At 37.1% G+C, this 24,122-nt stretch overlaps 1 protein-coding gene across 4 annotated transcripts; it reads right to left on the bottom strand.

Moving 5' to 3' along the window:
- Nucleotides 1-292: 292 nt before the first annotated feature.
- On the bottom strand, nt 293-22,333 carry LOC127427796 (protein Mdm4-like). Of its 4 annotated transcripts, none has more exons than XM_051675581.1 (11): nt 22,193-22,333; nt 14,714-14,811; nt 14,551-14,625; nt 13,056-13,189; nt 8,764-8,813; nt 7,673-7,737; nt 6,313-6,418; nt 6,048-6,208; nt 3,176-3,364; nt 3,001-3,069; nt 293-2,577 (listed from the first exon to the last, which is right to left on the bottom strand). In XM_051675581.1, exons 2-11 carry the CDS (start codon nt 14,795-14,797, stop codon nt 2,023-2,025), a joined length of 1,488 nt encoding a protein of 495 aa, XP_051531541.1. In that variant the 5' UTR covers nt 14,798-14,811; nt 22,193-22,333; the 3' UTR covers nt 293-2,022. The 4 variants fall into 4 exon arrangements, with proteins under 4 accessions (XP_051531541.1, XP_051531540.1, XP_051531539.1 ...); XM_051675580.1 differs by lacking the exon at nt 22,193-22,333 and adding an exon at nt 15,331-15,470; XM_051675579.1 differs by lacking the exon at nt 22,193-22,333 and adding an exon at nt 15,139-15,290 and having other exon boundaries at nt 3,176-3,349.
- Between the last annotated feature and the right edge of the window lie 1,789 nt (nt 22,334-24,122).

Here is a 24,122-nt window from a genome sequence, read left to right as displayed (position 1 = left end):
GTTTAGAAATACACAATTTAGAGGAACCTTAATGAAGCCTGGTTATTAAAATGCTGCAAGATCCCCCCCCCCCGAGTAAATTACTCTTTAAAAACTGAAATAAAGACCATCACTGACACCTTGTGGTAGAAATAGGAGGAAAACATCTTGAGAAAAAAAAAAAAGAAAGTCTAACATAAATGCTGTAAAACACTGAGATTTCCACGGCATATGATATGTTAGCACTCAATGTGTACTGCAAAAATACTTCTCATTACCGGAAACAGCTTGAGGTTGCAAGTCAAAAGAAATAAACAGCACATTTCATTATTATTAGTTAGATCATTTATTAAGAGAGAAAAAAAAAAAAAAATGCCCAGATTGTTTCAGACCAGAAATAAGAACAAAAAAAAAACAAAACAATATTAACACAAATTACCTTCATTATATAATTACATTGACTTATGATGAATTTCAGATAAGATACTACGAGGCATAATGGCAGTGAAATAGCAGTTTTTGTACCACACACTGTGCAAGACAATTAAATTAAAATGGACTACTAATTTCATAATCGCATTCTCAATTGGTGTATTGCACAGCACTGACAAGATATAAGCTTAATTTTAGCTAAACAAAAAAAATATACAATGGATTTACTGTGTGTGGTATATAAAGCTTCATCATCCTCTGGTGGCTAAGGACATTATTAAACAGAATTTACAACTGAGACTGAACAATACACTTTGGTTCTGGAAACATAAAGCAGGACTAAGAACAGTACAGGACGATACCCCTAATATCCCACATAAACTCGCAAAATACTTTATACAGCAGTGCTCCACTGTTCCGATACTGCCAACAATACAGGTGACCTTTTAAAACATTTAAGTACTGTATTTTAACTAAAAATATGGCATAAATGTCATCTCCTTGCAACTCCATGCAGAACATCTGGAAAAAAATAAAGACCAAAGAAACCCTTGCACTAAAGACACTCATATACTGTATGCAGCATAACGTTTCATAACCTTCTGTAAACAGGCACATGTCAATGAGGGGAAAGAGGGAACTGAATCAAAAGCACAGATGGAGAAGCCAATTATATATCAGATTTATTTAGGTATAGCAATGCTTGGGATAATTAAAAACAAATAAAACAATAAGGAACTGAGCCTCTTAAGCAACTAAGAGTTAGGAAGCAAGAACCATGGTCTCTTCAACACATCAGCCCAAAACTAAGCTTTTCCAAATATAGATGAAGCTCCTGTACAATACCAGAGGTGTTTTAATACTTTGTGATCTGTAAAACAACTCGTTCTTCTCACCATGCAACTGTTGACTGGTCATACCATCAGAATGTCATATCCAAAAATTAAAGTTTATAAATAAATAAATATTCATGTATATCTGTTTTAAGCACCTGTCTCAAGTATCCTCTACCAGCTCAACCAGACATCACTCTGCAGTCGTGCCTACCTAGGGCTTTAGTCTTTAAGTGCCTGAAATTTGGAGGTGGAAAAACTAAATTATATTCTTTTTATTCTACACTAAAAATTGGTCAAGAACATAGAAAGGGCTTTTAGACACAAGCTTTAACAGCCTGTGTCTGGACTGTACAAGCACTAAAGGCTAGGATTTGAATTGTGTTGATGCAGGCACATCTACTAAAATCATAAATTTCTTTTAGGCCCATTATGATTTTCTGACCTTCATACCTTACCACTCGAGTGTCGAGTCATGGTGGCTAACTCTCTCCTTCACCTGAAAAGAGGATGGAAACAGATTACTTTTTCTTTAGCCAAGTTACATTAACAAAACAACAGCAAACCATCCATTTGAGGCCAGTTTCTATGTCACAGATATAGGTTAAATTATATTCTGTTTCTGTACAAAATGTATGCTTGCTTTGTACAACATAAATCATTACAGAACACTCTACTATATTTTCATTTTAGCCCAGCAATGGTCCTTCAGTATGTACAGGGAGATTGAGTGTGTGTGTGTAACACATAAGTGCCTTTAATTTATTCCCCATTTTTGTCATGCTATGAATGTCTTGATGACCTTCTGTATAATCTGGCCACAGCCCGGGCAAGGCGCATTAAATTTGTGCAGCTTGCGGGCACAGGGGAAGCAGGTGATCAAGTGAGCCGTGCGGCCATGGATGATGTTGCCGTTTCGCGGACGCACTCGGCACAGCTTGCAGGGTTCAAGCATGGCCTCCAGTTGACATTCCGTATCCATGTCAAGCATGTCCTGGCTGTCACCCTCTGAGCTCTCTTGAGAGTGGAGATGAAGCTGGGAAGGACCCTTCCCTTTGGATGTGAATGAGGACGAAGGGGGGATGTTTCGAGAGGCATGGTGTGACGGGAGGACGACCGGGTCAGACACTGTCCTGAGGCAATCAGGCATGTCGATTCCATCATCATCATCCTTATCTTCATATCTCTGAGGATGGGAACTGCAAGCAGGGATGTCTGGCACAGAAAGTCTGGTACAGTCCTTGTACCAGTCTTTTCGCAGAGCCCAGCAGCGCATGCAGTACCGTTGGAGCGGGGTGTTGAATTTACGGCACTCAGAACATTGCCATGCATCCTGTCAGAAGAGTAGGGTGTTCATTTGAAGATGCACCATTCATCCAAACAAAATGAATGCAAAATCACAAGTTTTATAAGAAAGTACCATTATACAACTATGCATTTTTACAGTACCATTATACAACTATGCATTTTTACAGTAAATTCAAAATAAAATTCATTCTTTAAACTCTTTGCTTTAGTGAAGTGTAAAGAGGCGATGCCATTTTAACGAATGTCTGTGCCCTCTTAGCCATTCAACATAATGTACTTTTTTTAATTTTCAAATATTTCTTTATACTCTCTAAAATAGTGTATGTCTTGTTTGCTATAAGTCTTTTTTTTTATATGCTCTCTAGATATCTGTATCAACACTGGCCATTTAAAAATCCACAATGGTTGATCACTAGTACAGAGCAGCAACAGAGCGCTACTTTTCTACCTGTGTGGAGATCTCAGTATCAGTGTCATCACTCAAACACTGAGAGTCCTCATCCTGTTCTTCTTGCATCTAATTGTTGGCAAGAGCAAAAATTAATTGTTATTTAACAAGCAGCTAGTTTCCATCATTTTATTATCTTCAAATAATACAGACAAAAACAAAAAAACAAAATTACCTTTCTGTCCTCTTTACTGTCTTGCCCAGTCTCCTCTTCTTCATGTGGAGACTCTGCATCACTACCCTGCTCCAATACGGCCTCCTTCATCTCTACGCTTACCTGCTCGCTCTCTGCCTCATTCAGGAACCACAGATCATCTGTGGTGTCAGACACTATGGCCGTGTCCTCGTCCTGTCCAGGAGAGAGCTGTTCCCTCAGTCTAGTTGTGTGACTGTATCACTGCACATTTGACTTATGTTTTTTGCCATTGAAACAGTTTTTAAGATGGATAAGAGCATTTCTGAGAAATTTTGGGAGGTTTTCGAGGCTATATCAATCCCTCCAGGATTTTGTTATCAAACGATCACAAAAATTAATGCGAAAACAACCACTCTACGCATTATTTGGGGTAGCTTGCAATTTTGTATATTTTGTGCAACTTTTCTGCATAATTGTAAATCTGAGGTAATCTGACAATTTGACAGTGGCAAAACAAATGCTTGAAAAGCTTGACGCATTTGAGACATACTGTATACCTCTGCAATGCTGCCATTCTATCATTAGTAACAGAGAAAGCAGCTCATCTCCTCCTCTGTGTCATTGCACGTCATTAACCCTGCATGTGCGAACCCGCAAATTGCCAAGAACATTTGCCATTTAAAAACAACAATGTTAAAGTGAAACCGCAGCGCTTTGCGTTCCCTATTAAAATCTTTGTCTATACTTGGTGGGACTGCAGACGGGGCACGTACATTAAAACTAGCGTTTAACTTTAACATGCTTTTCAGAAGCTGTTCTGAGTGCAGTCTGGTCTGAGTTCATTTGGAGTGCTCAATAATCACAGTTACCTCAAAAAAAGTGCAAAATTATTGCAGTTACTTCAAACAATCACAGTTAGATAAAATGACTGCAATCAGGCAATGTAATAATCATAACAGGCCTTGATTCCTCATTTGTGTTTTTAGTTTAGCTACAGTTTCAGGTCTACTCCTTTACCTTACCCAAAGTTCACTAGCATTGTCTGAGACAGAACAGTTTTATTTAAAAATAATAAAGGGTCTTCCATTGAACTCGTATTACCCATATCACTGGATTAACCAATTAAATGTATTTATTATTTTTTGCATTCAGTTATTATGCACTAAAATATTTATATGTAATTGCACTTCTACCATTATTGACACAAATTCCTTCAAGGGGTAGTTCACCTAAAAATGAAAATTCTCTCATGATTTACTCATCCTCCTGCCATCCCAGATATGTATGATTTTCTTTCTTCTGCAGAACACAAATTAAGATTTTTTAGAAACATATTTCAGCTCTGTAGGTCCATACAATGCAAGTGAATGTGTGCCAAAAATGTTAAGCTCCAAAATCCACACAAAGGGAGCATAAAAGTAATCCATATGACTCCAGTGGTTGAATCTGTGTTCAGACATGATATTATAGATGTGGGTGAGAAATAAATCAATATTTAAGTCATTTTTTTGTCATAAATTCTCCTCTCTGGCCAGTAGGGGGAGATATGCATGAATAATAGGAATCACCAAAAATAGGAGGAGAAAGTTAAGGAAAAAGGATCCGTTAATCCATTAAATATTAATCCATTTCTCACCCACACCCATCATATCGCTTCAGAAGACATGGATTTAACCACCATTTTCTTTTTTGTGTACTTTTATGTTGCCCTTATTTTGTCTTTTGAGTGTTGATTTCATGCTATATTATTACCTAGTTGGTGAAACAATGCTGGAAAGTAAAATAAACAACGTCCGTCTTTTCCTCTCCATGACAATGAGCTTATAGCTAACTAGCTAATCACATAGCTACTTTCATTGCTTGCAGCTGAGCGGAAGCTAATATGTAAACATGTATTCACCAAACTGTTTTGTTCAGGATTCACAGTTTGGTACCCCCTTCAACTGAACAATTCCAGTCGTTGCATTTACAAAATGTCATATTTAAAAGTCTGGTTTTCCACCGTTGAAAGTTTCCCCTGAACTTGCATGGCAGAATACGGTGTAACACCGCTGCTTATCTGTTTATCTTGACTCGGCAGTATTAATATAGTCAGGATTTGACTGATACTAAACAGTAATACTGATGTTTATTTAGCTATTTATTTTATTTTTATTTATTCTTTATTTTAACGGTCAACATTTGACTGATACTAAAAAGTACTGATGTTTATTTATTTATTGTATTTTTATTTATTCTTTATTTAAATGGTCAGCAATTGACTTATACTAAACATACAGCACTGATGTTTATTAAGCTATTTATTGTATTTTTATTTATTCTTTATTTTCTCAGTGTTCATTTCTAGAATTTGTTGACAATGTATAATAATAATGTCAAATATTCTTGGATAAAAATATTTGTTTAAGAAAGTAGCCTCCTGAGTACCTTTGCATAGTCATATCGGTGCAAAATTGGTGGAAAATCCATACAGAAAAGGTCTGTTTTCATTCCAGCTCAAAAATTACCTATATCGGCCAACATATCGGTAATCGGTGAATTTTCCCTCTCTAAAATTGGTATCGGTCTCAAAAATCCCATATCGGTCGGGCTCTAGTATACAGTGCTGTGAAAAAGTGTTTGCCCCTTAAATATTTTCTTCTAAAATATCTTTGCTTGTGTTCTGCAGAAGAAAGAAATCATACACATCTGGGATGCCAGGAGGGTGAGAGAATTTTCATTTTTTGGGTGAACTCAAGTATACTATCAGTTTCCATTGCAAAACAACACAGAAACTCTGCAAATAGCATTGTAATTTCTGCAAAAAGCAGCAAGTTCAGTCATTTTGTGCCGCAATAATCAAGAAAAAGTGCTGAAAAAATCCTGCTGGGACTGCTATATGACTCATGTTCTGGGCAGCTTGCCATCTTACTTGATTGGTGTGGATATCTGTCGAACCATTGCTACGGCGAGTGTAATTACTTTGCAGGTTACCCAGAAACCACCAGGGCAACCCAGAAAGGTCCCACTCTTCCAGAGTCACATCCAACTTTGGGCGCTTACAAGCAGACCTGGGTAAGCCATCTGAAGAATCTACAAGGATAGATGAGTGTACATCTTTAAATATATTAAGTCATGATATTCCTTACATTCCCCAAAGAGGGTGTGAATATTATTGTTTCATGGTTCATGCTGACCCTCATCAGGATGGCGTGGCCTGCGATGTGAGGAGCTCTGTGTTGCACTCGTGCTGGCACTCCTAGCGCTGAGAGCCTGTCCAGAGCTATTCATCCCACTAGACACCTACACGGTAAGGAAAAAGCTGGATCAGAATGCAGTAATGAAAGGTCACTCGGCAGGACAGCAGTTCCTTCAGAGCAGGTGCCCTGGGGTGTGGCAAACAAAAGGCCACGCACTCAGAGATTGGGGGGGGGGGGGGGGGGGCGCGCACATACAAATAGAATATATGTGTGCCCTTGTATATTAGGGCACACATACAAAAATACTCCTTGTATCTATCTAGCAACATCTTAAAAGCACTGTTAATGTGCATTAGAGTAAAGAAAGCCAATCCAATGCAAATATACAACCTTACGAAGTTTAGATTACTAACATACAAATCATGCAAAACCTTTCAACTCAAAGATCTGACACCCCTTGAGAATGGTCTAACAACTTTCAATCACAAATGAAGCTAGTAAGCACCTCATCCCAGACTGCATCTCTCAACCCCACCTGACTTTGTTCTGCTAGCTCACAACCATAACTGCCATGTCAAAGGTGTTAAATGTGGATAAGTGTACAAAAGAGGGTAGAGGGGTGAACAGGGCAAGTGAACTGAGAAGGAATCTGCCGTCCTTCCGAAAGAGGCAACGACGCAGAGAAGGAAACTCTGAGCGACAAACAGAGACAGGTACTCTGTCCCCCAGCAGCCAGGCCCATGCTGGTGGCTTCTCCAGAAAGACCACCAGGCCAAGCCGGCAGTGGGGAAGTACAGAGACGGTGCCACTCTGTACAGATACGGCTGATGGAGACAGCTGCTCCCCTCCCCCTCGTGGCAAACAGACTTCTCGACTAAAATACTGATTACTCTGAAATGCTACATAAAAAAATCCATTGTACCAAAAGATTGAGCAACTACAGCAGAAAGAAATTATCTGAAATTGTGAAAGACGATCAACGGAGGACGATCAAGGAAATCAAGTAGCTGGTTCACAGGTGGTTCGGAGCATAAGTGAAAAAGGCTGTAAAGGAAAAAAGCTGGGTAAAAGTTGCTGTGAGTGCGGTTGATCAGAATACAGCAGCATCTTTATGTTATAAAATAAAAAAATAGGCCACAGGAAAATAAATATTCTCACAGTGGCACTTAAAATGCCCTGTACAACACTTTAGGATTTTTGCCAGCCTTTAAAAAAAAAAAAAGCAAACAAAATTAAACAAATTAGTAAATCAGATCTTAGCTGTCATCTGATATGATTCTGATATGTCTGTTCAATTGTTTGCCATGAAGAGGAGTGACAGACACTGTTTCTCCTGTGCACCATGCTGTAGTTTTACCTGACCGGGATCTTCACTTGGAGACTCATTAGAATCCTTGCCGACTGAAAGATTCTTTGCTGCATCTGCATTTCAAATGAGACATAGTAACAAAAGAAAAGAAAAACCTGCCCTTTAATCCCTTGGCACACATTAGTCACACTTGGGCCAAATTGAATCTATGGTTGAAAATTCTAAATTTTAAAAGAAGTGTGCTCTTTGTCTATTTTCTTTGAATCATTTAACCTTTTTTTAAATTTCTTAGGTTCCTGCATGAGGATTTTCCAGTACACTGAGCTGATAACACAAACAAAATTAGGAAAAAAACATGGGTCTGTTCCAAAACTTAGTGAGCTGCCTCGCTGACTCCTGCCTACAAAGGCAGCTGTCTTCTATGGCAGCATCCTTACTGAAATGATGCTTCTTAAGAGAGCAATTTGCAATGCTCTACATAGGTGGCAGCTCCGTGCATCATTCAAATAGCGCTCCTCACGCACAGCGCACGGGACACATGATTCACAACCGATTTCAATATAGGTGATACGAGAGAAACAACGCGATCCTCTTATGAGCATAAATACGCACGGTACACACACATTTTGGGCAAAACAGTCAGTTTTGTATCATATTAAACTGTTATTTATCGATACTTTACAGTATTGAATGGATTCTAAGTATATTTATAAGCTACATTTCTGTCGCTTTGTCCGCCATATTGGATTTATTTTTCCGCAGAGCTCATCACGATGCATTCTGGGATCGCCCACCTGAGGAAAGACACATACAATGCTACCTTATTAGGAGGCAGTATAATTAGGATACCTACTTTTTGGAACAGACTTTGTGTCGGGAACGCGCCTATGATGCCTTAAAATGCTGCCTCCGGAGGACGCTCACTAGGTTTTGGAACGGACCCCATATCTACTGTACATACCTACTATAGCACACACATCACATTCAAAACCACTTCAAAACTGAGAGCTAATCAAAATGAGAGAGAAAAATAAAAGTGTAAAATGACAGTGACACAAGTCAGAGACCTTTTATTACCAACGATCATTCAATATGCATCTCTTAAGGATCACACCCAACAACAAGATGGATAGACTTACCAGGACTATTCAATATAAACAAATTCCTCTTCAACATCTCATACACAGGGCTATGAAACAAGGCAAAAGAAAAAAACGTAAACATCTGAAACAGTATGATGTTTCTAAGTATGGTAACAAAAAAAGCTTCCTGTTGAGTGATGGAGAGTGACAAGTAGTTTTATTATTGAATTATTGCAGATGTGAGTTGTGTTTGCATTTCCTGTGTGTTTTGATTAAGTTTGAGAAAAACAGAATCTGTTGTAGCCTATTTTGTGCAAGTGAGACTAAGAGCACTGTTGCAAAATACTACTTAATAAACATCATCATCTACAGTGGTGGCCAAAAATATTGGCACCCTTGGTAAATGAGCAAAGAAGGCTGTGAAAAAAATATTTTTATTCAATACTTTTTGCAACCTCCCTTTGCCAAGACAACAGCTCTGAGTCTTCTCTTATAATGCCTAATGAGGTTGGAGAACACCAGGCAAGGGATCTGAGACCATTCCTCCATACAGAACCTCTACAGATCATTCAAATTCAGAGGTCCATGTTGATGGACTCTCCTCTTCAGTTCACCTCACAAATTTTCTATGGGGTTCAGGTCAGGGGACTGGGATGGCCATGGCAGAACCTTGATTTTGTGGTCAGTGAACCATTTTTGTGTTGATTTGATGTTTGTTTTGGATCATTGTCCTGCTGGAAGATCCAACCAGGGCCCATTTTAAGCTTTCTGGCGGAGGCAGTCAGGTTTTTATTTTTTATCTATTGGTATTTGATAGAGTCTGTTATGTATCCGAACAAGATGTCCAGGACCTCTGGCAGAAAAACAGCCCCACAACATTAAAGATTCAGCATCACATTAAACCGTGGGCATTGGGTACGTTTTCATCTCTGTGTGCGCCAAACCCATATCTGATGTTTGCTGCCAAAAAGCTCTTTTTTTTTTTTTGTATCATCTCACCATAGAACCCGGTCGCATTTGAAGTTCCAGTAGTGTCTGGCAAACTGAAGATGTTTGAGTTTGTTGTTGGATTGGAGCAGAGGCTTTTTTCTTGAAATCCTCCCAAACAACTTGTGGTGATATAGGTGATGTCTGATATTTTTTTTTTGTTTTTTTTTTGTTTTTTAGACTTTCTGACCCCAAGACCCAACTTATTTCTGCAATTCTCCAGCTGTGATCCTTGGAGATTCTTTGGCCACTAGAACCATCCTCCTCACTGTGCGTGGAGACAATGTAGACACATGTCTTTTTCCAGCTGTGATCCTTGGAGATTCTTTGGCCACTTGAACCATCCTCTTCACTGTGCATGGAGTCAATATAGACACGTGCCCTTTCAGGCCGATTCGTAACATCTCCAGTTGACTGGAACTTGTTAATTATTGCCCTGATGGTGGAAATGGGCATTTTAAATGCTTTGGCTATTTTCTTATAGCCAATTCCTATTTTGTAATAGGACAACCTTTTGCCACACATCCGAACTATATTCTTTAGTCTAACCCACTGTGATTGATGATTAAGGGAATTTGGCTTGTGTGTTACCTCATATTTATACCCCTGTGAAACAGGAAGTCATGGCTGAACAATTTCATGTTCCTAGTCACACAGGTGCACTAAAAAATTTAAAATATGAATGGGAATATACTTCAGATATATTTTACTCATAAGAATTTCTAGGGGTGCCAATAATTGAGGCCAACGTGTTTTGGAGAAAAATATTTATTTAATAATGAGATATTTCCCCACTTTTAATTGTTTTACTTCAATTAAAGGTTACATTTTTTGTGATTTTTTTTTAATGAAAGATCAAAAGGATAAACAATGCAGGTTTTTTTTATTGTTTCACAGCCTTCTTTGCTAATATTTACCAAGGGTGCCAATATTTTTGGCCACCACTGTACAACATCAACAATTACACAAGCCTTTTTTTTTTTTTTTTAACCTTTCTTTGAACTGAATGCATTAACTATTTAAAAAAAAAAAAAAATGCAAGCCCCAGAGATCCAATTTGTTTACAGCAATTAAGCAATACCAATTTTCTTTATTATTATTATTTTTGGTAAAAAAAATAATAGCTGACAATCTGAACTGTATTAAAATATTGATGGGGGAAAAATGCATAATGTCACAGCTTTGTAAAATCCCACAATAGTCACCTCAAAGCAAAATGTGCTTAAAAATCAAGATTCTTCCAAAGACTGCTACTGTAAACTGAAGTTCCACATAATTCATCTCATAACAAACTCTGCTTAAATTTTTTTTATTATCAGTTTCTTCCTAAAAAGATGTTCAATGGGGGGGAGGGGGAACATTTCAATATCTATGCCTGGGTCTCTGAGGGTTACATATTTTAATCAATTGATAGCCCCCTGTAAGTGTGTGTGTCAATCCAATTCATTTAGATGTGTGTGTGTGTGTGTATGTACAGGTGCATCTCAATAAATTAGAATGTCGTGGAAAAGTTCATTTATTTCAGTAATTCAACTCAAATTGTGAAACTCGTGTATTAAATAAATTCAATGCACACAGACTGAAGTAGTTTAAGTCTTTGGTTCTTTTAATTGTGATGATTTTGGCTCACATTTAACAAAAACCCACCAATTCACTATCTCAAAAAATTAGAATACATCATAAGACCAATAAAAAAAAAATTTTAGTGAATTGTTGGCCTTCTGGAAAGTATGTTCATTTACTGTACATGTACTCAATACTTGGTAGGGGCTCCTTTTGCTTTAATTACTGCCTCAATTCGGCATGGCATGGAGGTGATCAGTTTGTGGCACTGCTGAGGTGGTATGGAAGCCCAGGTTTCTTTGACAGTGGCCTTCAGCTCATCTGCATTTTTTGGTCTCTTGTTTCTCATTTTCCTCTTGACAATACCCCATAGATTCTCTATGGGGTTCAGGTCTGGTGAGTTTGCTGGCCAGTCAAGCACACCAACACCATGGTCCTTTAACCAACTTTTGGTGCTTTTGGCAGTGTGGGCAGGTGCCAAATCCTGCTGGAAAATGAAATCAGCATCTTTAAAAAGCTGGTCAGCAGAAGGAAGCATGAAGTGCTCCAAAATTTCTTGGTAAATGGGTGCAGTGACTTTGGTTTTCAAAAAACACAATGGACCAACACCAGCAGATGACATTGCACCCCAAATCATCACAGACTGTGGAAACTTAACACTGGACTTCAAGCAACTTGGGCTATGAGCTTCTCCACCCTTCCTCCAGACTCTAGGACCTTGGTTTCCAAATGAAATACAAAACTTGCTCTCATCTGAAAAGAGGACTTTGGACCACTGGGCAACAGTCCAGTTCTTCTTCTCCTTAGCCCAGGTAAGACGCCTCTGACATTGTCTGTGGTTCAGGAGTGGCTTAACAAGAGGAATACGACAACTGTAGCCAAATTCCTTGACACGTCTGTGTGTGGTGGCTCTTGATGCCTTGACCCCAGCCTCAGTCCATTCCTTGTGAAGTTCACCCAAATTCTTGAATTGATTTTGCTTGACAATCCTCATAAGGCTGTGGTTCTCTCGGTTGGTTGTGCATCTTTTTCTTCCACACTTTTTCCTTCCACTCAACTTTCTGTTAACATGCTTGGATACAGCACTCTGTGAACAGCCAGCTTCTTTGGCAATGAATGTTTGTGGCTTACCCTCCTTGTGAAGGGTGTCAATGATTGTCTTCTGGACAACTGTCAGATCAGCAGATTGTGTAGCCTAGTGAACCAAACTGAGAGACCATTTTGAAGGCTCAGGAAACCTTTGCAGGTGTTTTGAGCTGATTAGCTGATTGGCATGTCACCATATTCTAATTTGTTGAGATAGTGAATTGTTGGGTTTTTGTTAAATGTGAGCCAAAATCATCACAATTAAAAGAACCAAAGACTTAAACTACTTCAGTCTGTGTGCATTGAATTTATTTAATACATGAGTTTCACAATTTGAGTTGAATTACTGAAATAAATGAACTTTTCCGCGACATTCTAATTTATTGAGATGCACCTGTATGTGTAAACAGTTTCATTCTGACCTATGCGATTGTAAAAAGTGATAAAATAATCACAGAACCTCAGTTAAAAATGTAATAAAATATTTCCCATGACTGAACCACACTATCAATGGAACAATCATCACAATTAAATGCCAATGGATTGACAGCCCTAATTATAATAATAATACTTATAACAGTCATCGGCCATTCTGCTCTCTAGATATCAGCATTAGACATTAGCCATATCAGTGGACCACTAGAAAGAATGAGGGGGTCATCTTTCTATTTTGACTGCCTATTTAACATCCTTTTTGACGTCTATGAGCTCACCTGGGGTTCTTCACAGAAAAACTTCCCACTTCAAGCAGCTCTCCGAGTGGGTCATCTTGACAGTGGACGATGTGCTGCATTTGTTTGTCATACAGCTGCTTCATCATGATATACTGACCTAGGTAGTGCATGACCTAAAAAAAAAAATATATAGCCAGCATTACATGTACCTTATAAAGCTGTTCAGCTTCTAATCTACTGTACATGTAGATTTGCAAAAGCGCTTGCACACACTCCCTCACCTCCAGTGTTGCCAAGTCCGCTTATTATAAGCGACTTTGGGCATGTTTTTTCATGAAGTAGCTTATTAATATAGGATATCGAGGGTTATGATTTTTTTGGGCTTGTTTCCAGCATAGTCACGTTTTTGGGCTTGTTGATGCTTTGGCTTCCAGAGCAAAAATATGCTACCCACCACTAATGGCCACTGTTAAATCACACCATCTACTGTTCAAGCCATGCTCTACATCAGTGGTGTCAAACACACAACCAGTGGAAAAGTCATCTGACCTACACAACAGCAAAATTCTGCAGTTGCAGTCTTGCGAATATGCATGTTTAAACACTTTTCATCTGAAACTGGGTCTGTGAGTGACTGGGAAGCCTAGTTAATTTCCTCAATCACAGCAATAATGACTTAAGAGACATATACATGGAAAATATTATAGATGAAAGTACAAGGTAAATTAGTGCCTAAAAGATTTGCATATGTAGAGTAAGATTTGTAAAAGCGTAAATTAAGTTAAAAGCGTGATAGAATGATTTGCATGCGCAGAGTGAGATTTGCAAATTCAAATTGCAAGCGTAACAATAAATTAAATGCACACAGAACGTTTTGTAAAGGTTTAAATCAAGTTGCAAGCGTAAGATAAATGCAATATCTGCAATATTTTAATGCTTTGCTTAAGGGTAATTCGTGTTGTGATTCTGTAACTTCATATTAACACAAATAAATGTAATCTGTAGAATACAGATCAAATGTATTTTGTTAATATGAAGCTAAAGACACTGGAGTCGTGTGGATGATGTTTATGCTGACTGTCAGTTCTTTTTGGAGCTTCAAAGGTCCACTTGCATTTCTAGAACCTACAATTTTTCTTTGTAATTTTTCTTTGAACCTTTTTCTTCAAATGTGTTCTGCTAAAGAATGAAAGTCATATACACCTGGGATATCATGAGGGTGAGTAAATTATGAGAGAATTTCTATTTTTGGGTGAATAATTCCTTTAAGACCTTAAAACCCTACATAAGCCTTCCCTCCCCTCAAGCTAAAATCAATAAATAATGGGGTCACTTATTTTGGAGAGTCAAGCCACTTATTTTGGGCTTGTTTTTCCAGACCAGGGCTAAGTTTCCCAAAAGTATTGCAAGCTTAAATTGATCGTAGAGACCACTGGCACCAACGGTTTCTATTATCTACTTAGGCTTACCATGCTTTTGGGAAACACAGCCCAGGTTGCTTGCTTCTCTTTAAAGATCTGGCAACACTGCTTACCTCCTTCAGGGTAAACACCTCCTCCCGAGCACCTGCTACTCTTAGGATCTGCAGGAGTGGAGCCCTGGGATGGACCTACAAATAGGCCATATGTTATAATAAATATTCATATGGATATGAGTTAAAACATACTAAATGAAAAGTTAAGATGCATATTGCTCACCTGACTCCCCTCCCCTGGCAGAGCCCTGCACGTAGAGCTTGACCCCGTTAACTGAGATGATGATGATGATGACAGTGAGGTCATGATTGACTCAAGAACTGTAAGGAGAGACATTTACATTTAGAACAACATGGTCAATCAAACCCGAATGAGCTGCCTACCAAGACAGTAGCTTTGTGAACTTTTGAATCGAGGTATGCAATTGAATAAAGACACCGCCAAGGACACGAATATACAGTGCACCCTTACCCTGCGCCATCAAACCAAGTTAAAATAAAAATAAAAATAAATGCATTTACATGAGGGGTTTTTTTTTTTTTTTTGAAGCATCAAATTGTAGCCATTAGCTGACGCCACAATATGAAATATTTGTATGCCTTTTCACGCGAACAGAGCAACTTGGACACTAAAACAACTTTACTTGCCATTATCCTGACAGGTAAATATTATGGTCATTTGGGATGGCTGCTTGGAATAGTTTAATTCTTCGTGTCTGAAGCGAGCATGCTAGGCTAACACGCGCTAGCAGTTTGAGCGCGACAACCACAAGAACAAGAGCTGCTAAATTTGAAATTAGACCTCACTAGACCGAAATGGTCTCGTGTACTCACACTCACCGTCTATCTGTAAACGATTACATGCTTCCCGTTTTTTTATTTTATTTTTATTTATTTTATTTTTTTAAGAATTGTTATTTTGACAAAGAAGGGGAGAAAGGTGTGATTTTTTTTTTTTTTTAGTAACAGTTCATGTCAGTTGAAGCTGACGTAAAACATGTCGTCATCAGGGTTGCCAAATCTCACTGGCTGTGAATAGAAGGGAACCCTCGTTTTGGGATAGTTTCGCGAGAGTCACAGTTGTCGATACAAAATTGTTTTGTCGCATGTAACTCTCGCGAGAAAATACCGAAGGTTCCTTCTGGTTTCCTTCTAGACACAAGTTAAACCTTTTCCTGTTTTAAAACGAAAGAAGTTTAACTCAACGACTTGGTATCGCCTAAAAACAAGATATGTACCCATAATTCTGGCTTTGTACATTTAAACTCATAGTAACGTGAAACTTTCTTATCGTGATGATTTATTACACGCATGCGCACTATTAGCATATGTGACGCGTGGCGGGCTACTGTCAGCAGAGGCTTCATTAGATCTTGGTTTTAATTTAATATATTTCTTAAAACTATTGTGTTTAAATACATGGATTTAAAGATAGATCTCTATTTAGATCATGCTAAATTGCATTATTTTGCCCGTCTCTTATCATAAAAGTCTTGATAACTATTAAAGCAAACGTTTTAGTAGGGGCCAATTGTACAAAGGTGCCTCTGTTTGTTCCTGGAAGGCAGCAGATACCCTAATCCTACTCCCACGCTTATTATAACCATATGGAGCCTGTAAGGCTGAGTACCCTGCCAGGAACAACCCGAGGCACCTTTCTCCCATCTCGCAAGTAGGGTGACCGGACATGTAAAACCGGGGCAGTTCCGATGTTAAGAAATCTTTTCACCTGCTGGAAGCAAATATATGGGAAGGCTGGATGCTATGTAAACAGCGCAGTACAATCGTTGTAAAAATTGTTTTGACCAAACACCCTAGAGGATAATGTTATTGTTTAATGTTATTAGTTTTGATACTTAATTCTTATTATCATCAATTATACTGTGTATCAATTTCTGTTAAATATGAAAATGAATAGGAAAGAGAACATCCTATAATTATCTGTATGTAACTGAAGATTTTGTGATTTATTTGGCACATTTGATGTCCCCTTTGATGCACATTTAATAATTTAATTCATATTACCTTCACCCACTGGCAGCTTATGCTGATCCATGAATACACAACTAACACACCAAAAGGAGCAGCACAGTTTCTTATTTGAAGGCTATACTTTATAAGTGTGTGCTTGTATTCAATCTCATGTACATTCAAATGGCATGCTAAGGCATTGATTGTGACAGTCCCAGATGTGGCAGGTTTTTGAAGTTGTTGTCAGAAGACTGATTGTTGTTTGATTGTTCTCAGAAGATTGATTGTTGTTAGTAGTGACTGTTAAGATCTTAAAAGTTTACACACCTTTTCATTTATCACTATACTACTGTGTTGTAAGTGTGGTATATTCTGTTATTGTATAATATACATACACCGATCAGCCACAATATTAAATCCGCCTGCCTAATATTGTGTAAATCCCCGTCGTGCCACAAAAACAGTGCCAAACCGCATCTCAGAATAGCATTCTGAGATGATATTCTTCTCACCACAATTGTACAGAGCGGTTATCTGAGTTACCATAGACTTTGTCAGTTTGAACCAGTCTGGCCATTCATTGTTGACCTCTCTCATCAACAAGGCATTTCCTTTCACAGAACTGCCACTCACTGGATGTTTTTTGTTTTTGGCCCCATTCTGAGTAAATTCTAGAGACTGTTGTGTGTGAAAATCCCAGGAGATCAGCAGTTACAGAAATACTCAAACCAGCCCATCTGGCACCAACAATCATCCATGTGATTATCTAATCAGCCAATCGTGTGGCAGCAGTGCAGTGCATAAAATCACGCAGATACGGGTCAGGAGCTTCAGTTAATGTTCACATCAACCATCAGAATGGGGAAAAAAATGTAGGAATAATTGTTGGTGCCAGATGGGCTGGTTTGAGTGTTTCTGTAACTGCTGATCTCCTGGGATTTTCAGTCAGGACATTACTGATGTAAAAAACAGCACCATCACTATTTGAAAAAAGTCATTTTTGATCAAATCTTGACAGGCCTCATTTCCAGCAGCCATCACTCCAACACCTTATCCTTGAGTTATCATGCTGAATTGCTAATTTGGTACAAGAAAATCACTTGCCATTATATCAACCACAGCTGAAAGCTATTTGGTTCGTTAAATGAAGTTTAACATTGTCTTTGTGTTTGTTTTTGAGCTGCCACAGTATGCAATAGACTGGCATGTCTTAAGGTCAATATTAGGTCAAAAATGGCAAAAAAGAAACAGATTTTTCTAGAAACTTCTAGAAAATGCTTGAAATTGCCAAGATTTCATACAAAGGTGTACACTTCAGTCTTCAAAGACAAAGGACAACTGGCTCTAACAAGGACAGAAAGAGATGTGGAAGGCCAGATGTACAACTAAACAAGAGGATAAGTATATCAGAGTCTCTAGTTTGAGAAATAGATGCCTCACATGTCCTCAGCTGACAGCTTCATTAAATTCTACCCGCTCAACACCAGTTTCATGTACAACAGTAAAGAGAAGACTCAGTGGTGCAGGCCTTATGGGAAATATTGCAAAGAAAAAGCCACTTTTGAAACAGAAAAACAAAGGGAAAATGTTAGAGTGGGCAAAGAAACACAGATATTGGACAACAGATAATTGGAAAAGAGTGTTATGGATCTTAACCCCATTGAGCTTTTTTGGGATCAGCTAGACTGTAAGGTGCGTGAGAAGTGCCCGACAAGACAGCCACATCTATGGCAAGTGCTACAGGAAGTGTGGGGTGAAATGTCACCTGAGTATCTGGACAAACTGACAGCTGGAATGCCAAGGATCTGCAAAAGCTGTCATTGCTGCACATGGAGGATTTTTTTATAAGAACTCTTTGAAATAGTTTAAGAAGTTCTGAACATTATTTTCAAATTGTGATAGTAATTTTTCACGTTATTAATGTTCTGACATTGTGATCAGTTGAATGCAACTTTGGTGAATAAAAGTACCAATTTCTTTCCATAAGAGCAAAATCTGTACATTATTCCAAACTTTTGGCCACCAGTGTGTATCAACAAGAATTATAGCTGACCATGACATTGTTTTAATATATATGTATATATAAATAATCTGACAGAATTGAAGGAAAGTGCGGTCACAACTTTGATAGGCATCTTTTTTGTGTGTGTGAAAAATATTATTTAAAATAATTTTATGTTTATTACAAAACTTTATGTATTGTTTGATATCTTAAAGATCACTACCTTTCATTCGAAATTTATATTTAGAAATTTGTTGCATTTATAAACACTTTGTTTGCCAGTTTAACATTGTGACCTCTTGCTGAGGACAGGTTAAGTTACATGTGCTTCCAATTATAGAGCATGCATTTTAAAAACGAAATTATTAAAAAATATAAGTAATGACTGCCCTGAGTATATACATTTTCTTTAGATTTAACTTTTTCAGTATTTTTTTTTTTTTATTATGAATTTCTTGATTTTTAACATAAAACTTACTTTTGTATGTAGGACATGTTTTGTCCCTTATCTCAAGAATCAGTGCTAGATATACAGTAGTGTTTGTAATATACATATAATAATCTTAGGCTAATAGCTGATTCCTTAAAATAAAAGACTGCATTTTCTACATGTGAGGAATCAGATCTAAAAGAAGGGATCAATAATTTCTATAGTAACACTCTTAATAAATAAACAAACAAAAAAATTGCTTTAAAATGGCATCCTCACCCAGCCTGTATCTTTTAAAGGAATATTTCCAAGTTCAATACAAGTTAAGCTCAATCGACAACATTTGTGGCATGATCACCAAATAAATTATTTCCATTACAGTAAGGCACTTACAATGGAAGTGAATGGGGCTAGTCCACAAACATCAAAATACACAGTGTTTCAAAAGTATAGCATGTGTAAATATGACTCTAGTGTGATAAAATCTCTGTTTTACATGATTTTAGTGTAATAATCGCTTATAGAGTTGCATCGTCATGGCAACGAATATGTAGGGAAAGATGGGGGAAGACACCCCCCGGGGTAAGATGACCCCTCCACCTTAACTTTTTTTCTTGACCATAGATGGCACTAATTCTCATCTCAACACCTTTATTGAATGTCTGTGCTCCTCTTAATCTTGATATTTCATCTGAATATCAACATTTGTGAGATTTATTCCATCCAAACAGTTTTGAGATTAAATGGTTGAATTTTTTGTCATTAGAAAATAGTGATCAGTGACATTCTATTATGTTGGATATTAAAAGCTTTTATGTCTATTTGTTAATGGGGGAATCTGTGGACACAGTAAAGTATTTAGAATTTACTTGCTCTAGGTGGGGGTTCATCTTGACCCAGTTGTGGGGTAAGATGGCCCCTTTTCATAATTTTTAATTTTGTGCTGTGACAACAAAATCAGCAAATGTTTCTATTTATTTCCCCTGATAATATGCTGGATGATGCATCATCATCCAGAACATGCTAAAAGTTTATCTATATGTTACAATTTAAAAGAAAATTATCATTGATCTTAAGGGGGGCGTCTTACCCCATCTTACCTTAACACTGGCTTTAACTTTACACTGAAAAATCACGTTAACATTTATATTGTTTGTCTTTTCAAACAATGTGTATTTTAATGTTTATGGATTGGCCACATTCACTTCCATTGTAAATGCCTTACCATAACCGTGAATTTTATTATATATATATATATATATATATATATATATATATATATATATATATATATATATATATATATATATATAGACAAGTAACACAATTTTTTTTTTCGTGTGTGTGTGTGTGTGTGTGTGTGTGGTAATATTACGCCACAAATGCTGTCGATTAACTTGTTTTAAATGAGTAACAACTGAATGAAACTGGTTTCAGAAATTAATGGCACAAGAAACAACTTCAGCCTCATTGTATTTCAAATTCTAATGGCTTTATTTATATATAGATATGTATATATGTATATATGTATATATATATATATATATATATATATATATATATATATATGTGTGTGTGTGTATAGGCTATATAGCTTATATAACAACTTTGACTTCAATTGCTTGAAATTGAATTATTATTATTATTTTTTTTCATTTTTGTTCTGTTAAATTTAAACGACAGGACATAAAGAACAAGGCATTCCACATGTTCATATATTACAAAAAAGTAAAGAAAACTTGAATGTGTGCACATCACACACATACATTACATAGATAAAACACCTGCGTTAGTATAAAGTAATGAAATATGGGCATGACTGAATTAACTTTGACAGAAGAAAGCAAGCGCACGGAGTGAGAAACACACACACACACACACACACAGAGAGAGAGAAAGAGAGAGAGAGAGAGAGAGAGAGAGAGAGAGAGCGAGCATTTTTATGACAACTGAGAGAATAATAAATAATTAATATATTAATCCAATGAATCTGTTGCATAGTTTGAAGCAAGCAGGACTGACGTTTCAACATGATGGTAATTCTCACAAAAGCGAAATGTAGGGCTCATATTTTTTAAATGTTTGTTTTTACTGTTTTGCCAGTTAAAACACACACTGACTGCAAACACCGTTGATTGTCGCTGACTGTCAGAGCAAGATTTCATTTTCTCTTCAAACACATATTAGTTGTTGCCAGAATTCTTCCAAACACTGCAACGTGAAGTTTGGTACAGCTGAATCAACTTCAATTAATTCACCATGGATCACAAAATGAGTAATGTTAACACTTCATTTGATACTTTTATGATGGAAAATGTAGACCAAACAAGTGTACACTACTCTCCAATAGAACATTGATCACATATCGTTTACTCATTAGATGCAACAGATTTTGTAACAGTATATTTCTCTACTGTCACCTTATAGCCCTTAAAACAGCATTACACTAGGTGAGCATATAGTATATTCTCTGTGCTCTAGGTAAGATAGCGCTGGACTGTAAACAGAGAGCACTGGGACACAAAGCATCGGTATGCAGCCATTATGGTTCACCAGTCAAAAAACTTTAAATGAAAAATCAATTAAGGCTCTCACTTTTTCACAAACCAATCATTAAAGACAGTTTCTTTATGAATGCCTAATCAATTACTCAAAACCAAGTCAAAGCCCAAAAGTGAAAGCCAATCTGTCATAACAGACACAGTGGTGGAGGTTATCTTTGTAGTCCATTGGCACTTCTGTGATCACAGAGACAGCATGTGTAAAAAGCACAAAACACTAAATTTCTATCTTAAAATAGTTCTGCCATGGCAGTGACTGTAAACAGATAACCACTGTTTTGTCCCCAATGGTGTACTTCTCAAACACAATTTCGAAGCCCTTGTCCCTCAAAGTGATCAAATTTATTCAGTTACATTATTACAAATAACACAGAACACCTAATTTTTTATGAAGTGAACACAAAAACATGAGTAAAAAGAAACAGGAAATGTTCATGTTTGGCTAGAATCCATTTTACACACATTAAATTAAAACAACAAATGAAGCCAAGTTAATGACTTCAATGACAGTTGAAGTTTTGGATATGTTAAAAGAGAACTGCACATGTTCACTGGCTAATGTACAAAATGAAGCTTAACTTTTGAAGCAATGAAACAAAGTCTTTGAAACAATGCTCTCTCTCTCTCTCTCTCTCTAAGCCCTCATTTAGACGAAAGGGAGGACAGAAATGGCATAAATAGGAGTAAAGGGAATCGGTGCATTTAAGAAAAGTGAACTCAAGTACGACTGTTGCCTACCTTGAAAATGCAATTCCTTCAGCTAGCTTCTTTTCCACTTGACAAAAGGGCTGAACTAGCCTTTCATCTTTGATGGATGATGGATCATGCATGGATGAGGGGGCTGTCTGGATGGAGTTGGTACCCTCACAATAAGGGGATGGAACATCAAAGCTCGTATCAGTCTGCAATTAGACAGTTCAATCAACAGCCACAGCTTATGGTTATAAAGTAACGCAACTATACCAGAGTGAAGTGCAACTGGTAAAATAAGTCAAAGAATATTTTCAAGCAGTCATTCCCCAATTCTCACTCCTATTAATCAGGCAATTTAATGGAGCAGTGCTCTCTCATGAAGTCTAGACAAGAAATGACATGCTTATTATCTCCTTAGTTCAGTATTACAGAACATTCTTTCAGTACAAACCTCTGAAACAGCACCAAGTCAGTGTGTGTTTCCTCGGCAGAGTCTTTAAAGTAAGAGCGTGTGAGTTTGTGTGTATGCGCATGTGTTCGGGTGCCACATTCATTCGGAAACAAGTAAACATTTTGGGGACGCCTCATTCCATATGTAATCATGCAGAACACTGAACACATATATTAAACAATTATGCTTTTTTTTCCCAATGCAGTTTTTTCCCCAAGTACAGCATGGTTTAAGCTACACAGGACACCAAAATACCAATCGCACCAGGTTGTACATATTGCTTTGAACCACCAATTTGTTTATAAGTAATGCATGCCACATACAGTTGATGATATTATGTTTATACAAAAATAACACCAGTGTATATTACTGTTTCTTATGAATTACAGAAAAATGATTTTCTATTGACTGCTTCCCCACTAACCCCACTTGCAATCAAATACAATTCTGAATTCATATAATACTTAGTTCATGAATTATGAATATAATTTATATTATAATTTAATCTGTTATTTTCCAGTTTTAGAACACAAACTTTTATTTACAGCTGTGGTGTATCATTCCTCCCATCCCATCCCAACCAAACCAAACAAGAGCTGTCAGACAACTTCAGTAGAGTAGCAATGTGTTAAAATTCAGTTATTGCACAACACCTTGAAGCAATTCTCTGTTTAAACAATGCAAGAGAGAAACATATGCAGTAACAAATTGTCCTTCAGAGCTGTTAAAGTTAAGGAGGGAACAACAGATAAAATAGAATAAATTCAACAACAATGGCTTTGATCAATTCCCCCTTTTGTTTTTTATGTACCCATCATTTACAGCTGTGTAATTACTGTAATTACTGGAACCTGAATATAGATGCAGTCCAATTAGGCTATTTCAATGACAATCAAACGTTGTGGAAGGAGAACAAAGATTAAACAAACGTTGAACAATCTTTAACATAAGTCAGAACTGACTGTACAAAACAACACTTTGGCAGAATTCTTTAAAAAGCTCTAATTGGAAACCACTGACTGCGTCCACAAGAAGTCAGATACATCCTTTGTCCTTTCATGGAACATGACAAATTGTAGTTAAAAATGTTCTGTCTTTTATGTCAACAAAATGTACATTTTAGATAGCCTAATATTCGCCAGTGTATTATACACAAATCTCTTGCAGAAAATAAATTACAATATAGTTTCAATCTAAAGAGCATTAAAGACATTAGTTGAGTTTGAAGACAGTATATTTGTACCTCAAATAACTATCTTCATCTTGAATTAATATTTCCCAAAGTAGTCTCATGAATTAATTCTGTGTAACCTCATAACAAGCAATACATTGTAAAGACTGCCATGGCCAGCACATAAGGACATCTATCTATGGATGCAAGCCAATAAATGCTCACTCTTCTGATGAGAACTTGACCAGAACATTGACTTGCAGTAAACACATAACTTTCTCAGCCCTGACATCAAATCTCACATCCCATGTGGTTACAAACGTGGCATAAATATTTATTCATTTATTTATATA

Source organism: Myxocyprinus asiaticus, chromosome 37, assembly GCF_019703515.2.
Source record: "Myxocyprinus asiaticus isolate MX2 ecotype Aquarium Trade chromosome 37, UBuf_Myxa_2, whole genome shotgun sequence".
Classification (NCBI taxonomy): domain Eukaryota; kingdom Metazoa; phylum Chordata; class Actinopteri; order Cypriniformes; family Catostomidae; genus Myxocyprinus; species Myxocyprinus asiaticus.
Note: the sequence above shows the minus strand (reverse complement) of the source record. Positions and strands in the feature narration are given on the sequence as shown.